Source organism: Sinocyclocheilus rhinocerous, unplaced genomic scaffold (assembly GCF_001515625.1).
Source record: "Sinocyclocheilus rhinocerous isolate Xijiao unplaced genomic scaffold, SAMN03320098_v1.1 scaffold397, whole genome shotgun sequence".
NCBI classification, from domain to species: Eukaryota; Metazoa; Chordata; class Actinopteri; order Cypriniformes; family Cyprinidae; genus Sinocyclocheilus; species Sinocyclocheilus rhinocerous.
Genome location: NW_015663491.1, coordinates 1205304 through 1212523, shown reverse-complemented (window position 1 = coordinate 1212523; position 7220 = coordinate 1205304). Strand labels below are relative to the sequence as shown.

At 36.3% G+C, this 7220-nt stretch overlaps 1 protein-coding gene across 1 annotated transcript in view; it reads right to left on the bottom strand.

Moving 5' to 3' along the window:
- The window catches only part of LOC107728878 (pleckstrin homology-like domain family B member 2), a 36178-nt gene that overhangs the window by 16378 nt on the left and 12580 nt on the right, over nucleotides 1-7220 (bottom strand). The window contains exons 4-8 of the mRNA XM_016539181.1: nucleotides 5691-6023; nucleotides 3155-3289; nucleotides 2455-2592; nucleotides 1685-1813; nucleotides 1555-1581 (exon numbers count right to left, since the gene is read on the bottom strand). Coding sequence (XP_016394667.1) covers nucleotides 1555-1581; nucleotides 1685-1813; nucleotides 2455-2592; nucleotides 3155-3289; nucleotides 5691-6023 — 762 coding nt within the window. The remainder of the gene's footprint in view (nucleotides 1-1554; nucleotides 1582-1684; nucleotides 1814-2454; nucleotides 2593-3154; nucleotides 3290-5690; nucleotides 6024-7220) is intronic.

The window sequence follows — 7220 nt, the reverse complement described above, 5'->3', positions numbered from 1 at the left end:
GCCGTATCTGTTGTCTGACCTTGGGAGACAGACTGCGATTAAGGGCAGAGTTTAAGGTTCCGGAGCTCTGCCTCTCTCTTTTACGGGACATTCCGCCGTCACTCAGCAGAACTCCGCCCTCTTTACTGCCATTGCTCCGCCTCCTCTCCTCCAGAGAGCGAAAGTGCTGGAATATTCAAAAAGACAGATAAAATAATAGTCTTTCAATATTGAAAATCCTTGTTTGCCATTACTGAGCTTAGATTCTTTATTCATAGAAATGGTTTGTGTTACCTCCTTCATGGACATAGGGTTGAGAGGAAATGCTTGACCACCTGTCAGCTCAGAGTACTTCCTTTCCAGAGATGCAAGGTTCTCCCGTTCCTGAAAAGAAATTATTAGGAGACCATTCAGAAATGAACAAATATATCTGTACACATTATGTATGAATATTACGTCGTTTACTCTAAAGAAAGGTAGTACTAGCACAATGTACAAGCAAAACATTTCATGGAAGTGTATCCAAATCTCAAAAAATTATTTGGCCAATTTTAGTTAAGTGGAACGTGTCCATAATGATATCTTAAGGGAAAGTGATTTACATCTACTGAAAATCACATTCGAGTTCATAGACGTGGCAAAAATATCTTTAAATAAACAAATTAATTAATAAATAATAATAATAAATAGAGAAGTCAGAGAAATATAATTTCTTATTGTTTGCAACTTCTTGGTTTGATACGCAATGAAATTAATTCATACATTTATTAATATTAATATAGGCTTTGCCAGTTGTATATAGTTTGTGTTCAGTGCTGTTATTTTATTTTATGTGCAAAAATATGTATGCTACTGTTACATGCATGTGTATCACTGACGTGTATATTTTTAAAATTGAAAAAAAGTTGATCACTAAAAATGTTATACATTTTAAATGTGGATGAAGAGTCCAAATACTTCTCCCAGGCACTGTATGTATATGTATGTATATATTATACTTATATAAACATACTCACCCTTTGCAGCATATAAATTAGGTTGCTCTTCTCCTTCAGAAAGTTCTCCTTTTCCCGCTGTGCCTGCTGGGTAATCTGGGTCGACTGCTTCTTCAGGGTAAGTAGCCTCTCCTTTAATGGATGCAGTTTTTATGTGCAGAAGGAAAAATATGATTCTAAAAAGCTCTTCGTCCACACACAAACACTCCAGGACTAAAATCCTCTACACACCTTGCGAGTGACAACAGATCTCTGATATTCTGCAGTCTCTCTGAGGAGTTGCTGCGTCTGTGTCTCCTTCTCTTCATCTTGATGGCTCTCTTTTTCCAGCTGCTGAAACTCCAGATCTTCAAAACGCTTCGTTTCCGCTTCCAAAGCTTCAGTGTCCTACCAAAAAAAGCCAAGAACACTAAGCATGAGGCAATAGATTACATTTTTTACATCATGGTGCAACTCCAAACTAAACTAAACTAAAAAAATCAGCAATAATTCACAAGATTGTGCTAAACAGAAAAGAGACAAAAGGTCAAATTCTCAGGACACTTTGCTATGTTAAAAGACACAGAGAAGAAAGGCCTACCAACAAGAACAAAAGGTATTTCCAGAGCTGTTGCAGAGAGGAAATAACACATCAGGAAGTGTTTGTGAGAGACAGACAGCAGGATAGTTGGTGGGCGCAGGTACGAGGGAGACCACGGTAACTGACTGACCCTGGATAGCTGATTCTGGAGCTGCTCCTTCAGTGCTTCAGGACAGGTGTCCAACTGGGTCTTCTGCTCTGAGATCAGCTCAGCTAGCCTCTCTACTTTAACTCTCTCTGCCTCCAACAGGGCTTTGTCCTACCGTACGGATGACGCACACATACAGAGCACACAGTGGTGAGATGGGCACAAATAGGACGGACAAAGAAATAGAGAAAGTGCAAGTTTGGGTTAGAGCAAGGAAGAGATAAACTGGAAAAAAGGTAGGTAGATGTGACGTCAGAGGGTATCTTTAATAACAGAGTCTAAATTGTCAAGATATAGTTCACTCAAAAATTTAAATGTACTTACCTCAGGCCATTCAAGATGTTTGTTTTTCATCATAATAGATTTGGAGAAATTTAGCATTATATCATCTGCTCACCAGTGGATTTTCTGCAGCTTTTTGCTTCATAAGACGGGCTGGAGACTCATCAGCTGTTTGGACTCTCATTCTGACGGCACGTATTCACCGCAGAGAATCTATTGGTGAGCAAATTATGTAATGCTGCATTTCTCCAAAAGAAACAAATTCATTTACATCCTAAATTGAAAATTTTCCGCAAGTTTTTATTTTAGGGTGAACTATTAAGTGCAAACTTGCTCGTAAATCATGATTTCTCATGATTTTGAGACCCTCTTGTTTGCCTTTTTGGAGACAATAATCTTTGTCCTGCAGCTTTGATATACTATATTAAATCATTTCAAGCTGTACAACTACATTGCCACCTGATGTTTACCTGAGTTTGATTTTTTTGAGCATTGTTCTCCATGTTGGCCATTTTTTCGTTGAGCTGCTCCAGCATTTCTTTATCGCTCTGTAGCTGAGCCACTTCTGCCTCCTGCTCCCCGTCTAAAAGAGCTCTCTCCACCTCCATCTAATGACAGATTGAAATGTTTATTGACTTTAGCTTCACTGCACAACTAAAACTAAAAGCATTAAAAAAAATCTGTTTTGGTAATTGAAATTGAAAAAAAGTTGAAAAAAATATCTAAATAACTTTTTTTAAAAATTAAAAGTTTGAATTGAAGTACTAAAATTACTGAAACTGAAATTAAAAAAATAGCTATATAGAAAAAAATGACAAAAAAAAAATGACACAAAATTACTAAAATTAAAATAAAAACTGACAATATAAAAATAAAAGCTAATTCAAAACATTAAAACATTCTACATTAGTATATAATTAATACTAAAATAATGTTGCAGAATAAAAGTATACAAGTCTAGAGAGTCCATCTGTAAGAGTTATTTACTGGCAGACATGAAGACATTTACATTAATGCATTTCTCAGATGCTTTTAATCGAAACGGCTTGTGATTTCTGGGAATCGAGCCCATGATCTTGGCGTTGCTAGCGCCACGCACTACTGTTTGAGCTTCAGGAATGACTACTAAACTTTAAAACACATAAAGCTTCTCATTTAAAGCACACACACCTCTCTGATAGACTCGTCCATCTGTGTGTCTAGATCTCTGATCTTCTGTTCAAGTTCCTCGATGTTGTTAAACACCTGAATCCTCTCCTCTTCAATACGTGTCACTTCCTGTCTCAGCTGCATGTCTTCAGACACCTGCTAAAAAGATTCAGAAACCAAAAAAGTTGGTTTCAGTCCTGGATGACGACTGGGAAATTCAACGTTTGTTCAAACCATAAGGACAATTTTAGAAGTTTAGCTGAACTCCTGCATCATTCATTAGTCTCATAGTCACATCACCTCTCCTTGACTAATTTAACAGTCACAAACATATAATCACAAATACAATGACAATGTAATGTAGAAAAGATGGATTAAACATTCACAAATGCAGTCATTGAGACCTGACATGAGATTGAACTCTAAAATGAATATCCAGCTCCTCATGACAGCTCCTTATGGATAGTAAACTTGGCCGGTTCTGAGGCCACGAGGTTTCCAGCGACAGCACAGAGGAATGTAGCTGAGCAACAGATGCCAGACTACAGAGCCGCCACTGTCAATGGAGATAATGGCTAATGTCTAATCTCCATGCATTTGACATTTACCAAAACTATCCAGCAGCGGATGGGCCTGTGCATATGTTTAAATGCAAACTGTCATTACCAATAGCACAATGAGTGTCACATGAGAGTTTATTAAAAAATATTGCTTGATGAGAGGATAAGTGTAGGAGAAACGATATGCAGATCTGCATTCTTTCCTTGCATTTCTGTGTTTCTTTCCAACAATTACTGTCATATGTGTCTCGAGCACACACATGCATAGCAAATCCACTGGGAATAGAGTCATTTCCTGTTCCTCTCCTCTTGCAGGAGAAGCAATAACTGCCTTTCTCTCCTGAGCAAGTCTATTAAACTCAAACACACCATTATGTCATTATAGGTATCCAATGGAAAAACAGTCCACCACCCCCTCGTAAGCTGGAATTGACACCTTATGTGCTTTAAACACAGATAGAATCTTGTTTTGGTGTCGCTGCAAAGAATGTGAGGTCAGCGTTTTTAAAAGGTCAAAGTTCACTTTGTAGTGCTGTTTAGGAACAGACATCAGCTAGGTATGAAGACTCCACAGCATTCCCAAACTGTTTTGCATACTTGAGATCCCTTAGGACTGCATACTTTCCACTGCATCATTAGGTCAATCTGGGATATCGAGTACACAACTGGAGATTACTTTAGATTTGAATACATGATGGTATATATAGCAAGAACAAATATGACTGTGGCAAGAAATAACTGTAATTTGTAGCTGAAATTAATAGTACAGTGAATCTTATTACTAATATTTAATAAATTACTAATCAGAAGCTACTATAAAAAAATCTTTTAAAAATTTTAAAATGAGCATTAACTAACTGTACAACAAATACGAAGATAAATAAATGCAATTTAAATATATATAATTTTTTTTACATTAATGAGAATTAGGGCAAATCATGCTTTTTTTTTTTTTTATATTTTTTGATTAGATCATTTATATTTTTAATTAATTCAGCATACATTAAATTTGGTACAACATACAATTTGTAGCTGAAATTAATAGTACAGTGAATCTTATTACTAATATTTAATAAATTACTAATCAGAAGCTACTATAAAAAAATCTTTTAAAAATTTTAAAATGAGCATTAACTAACTGTACAACAAATACGAAGATAAATAAATGCAATTTAAATATATATAATTTTTTTTACATTAATGAGAATTAGGGCAAATCATGCTTTTTTTTTTTTTTATATTTTTTGTATTAGATCATTTATATTTTTAATTAATTCAGCATACATTAAATTTGGTACAACATACACTACAAATTATGTGAAATACTTTATACAAATAATATATATTTATATATAAATCAATAATATATCAGTTTTATTTTACATTAAAGTAATAAGAATTTAGTAATGAGCATAATATACAAAAAAAAAAAACTAAAAAAAAAAACTAATGGCCCTACAAAAAAGATTAATTTTCTTTATTAAAAATATTATTACTTGTTTTCCTTATGAATTTGGGATGAAATATGACCTGGACATGCTCTTGGGCAGGTTTTGTGTATGATATTGAACCAGAAATTGATTTTCACTGTTTCCATCAGTAAAGGCCCGTTCACAACAAGTATGATATAACTATAACGATAATGATAAGGATATAGTTTTAAAAATTGATCTTAGCTTAAAAGAACAGCAGAATCCACACTACAGAGGAACAATATTGTTGGAATCACTTTTAAAACCATTTTTCCAGCAAATGAATGATAAAAACATTGACAGCCAATCAGAATCTATCCTGCTTTAAAGACCACGAGCAATGAAAGTGGCAGACGACAAAACTGCATCATGAACTTATAATAAACAGAATCGTTATTATTATCTTTATTGTTATAGTTCTTGGTGTGAATGGGCTTTCATGGTAGATGCAACATGTTGGAAAATTAAAAGTCCTTTTTAGCATTCAGGAAGATATGAACAGGAAGATATGGCACAGTGTCTCACCTTGCTGCGGAGGTGTGGAGAGGGTGAGGGTACTGAGCTCCGCAGGCTGGTGGTGGGTGACTGGGGCCTGGTCTCCCTGTGTCCGCTGAATCTGCGTTGTCTCTGGGTCAGGATCTCTCCACGACCCTTACCCAGAAACCCGCTTTCCAGAGACACTGCTGCAGAGTCTGAGAACACAGATTCATCATCAGACACCTGTAGCTTCTCCAGCTCTCGGTTGATCTTCTGCAGGTCCGATACAGCTGAGACACCCGAGTCAGTCTCCATCCGGCCCAGTTCAGACCGGCCCAGCTCAGAGCACAGGCACAGGATAGTCTCGAGACGCTGACGTTCCTAGAGTGGAATGAAAAATGTTAATCATTGACAATAATCATTGACAGATTTTAAAAAACATTATGATGCAAAATGTATATTCAAGATTCTGTTTATTTGATATAATGCAAAATAGAAGCATTTTCTACTACTCTCAGACTTTTGGACAGCATTGTATCTAATACATAATAGTATAAACAAAACTGGCTGGCACAATAGTCTGGAGTTAATCTTTGAAATATTAGATTTTACATAAAACACATTGTTTAGATTTGTATCTCTTTAGCAGTGCATTGTGGGATTTGGCCCTGTGGAATTGAACTAATTTAGTTGCACACAAACAAACACACATACATACACTGCACACACCCCTGCGGTCAGATCAGATGGTTTGACTACAGATGCACTGCTTTAGCTCGGTTATCATGTGACCTCCTAGAGCAAAAGCTCATTTAAAGTGTGTTTACCAGCTGGTTCCTACACATGTAAGGTTTTGGTTTAGCTGTGAATAAAAATTTGTTAAGTCTGTAGCGCATGAAGGAGTGTGAACAATCCAGTGAACCGCACTTATGCACTGTCAGCTTCACAACTTTGCAGATAGTTTATGTTCACATACAGCTACATGACGCACTGCATGAAAGGTAATATTCGAAAAGGCATAATAGGGGCACTTTAACGTTGTTGTCTAAGAGGGCAAAGTGATTAACTTTATCAGTTCATTTCTGAGTATCTCTATTGCTCAAAATAAATAAATAAAAAAGTCACGACATGTTTGTGAATGGGCGTTTGATTTACATTTGAGAGGAACTGGGAAGATTGTTAATAAGGATACAAATGAATCCTTCTCCAGGATTAATCTCTCCACTGCGCTTCCGCATTCGTCACTTCTGAGCGGCGTATGCGCAACGCTGACATCTTACGTCATCCGCCCAGAACTGCTTCCGTGTACAACTATTGGCGCAAGCTAGATTAAAGTAATTATTACGTTTTGAATATGGATATTTTTCTTACAAAAACGCATCGATTCGCTACAGGAGGCCTTTGTTCACCCTCCGGAGCCGTGTGAGACACTTTTTTTGATGAATGGATGTGCTTTATTTCACTTCTTTTGGACTGATGCACTGTAACACCTGCTGACTGCCATTAAACAGCTTGGAAGATCAAAGACAATTTTTTATATAACCCCCACTGGATTCGTCTGAAAGTAGAAGGTCATAT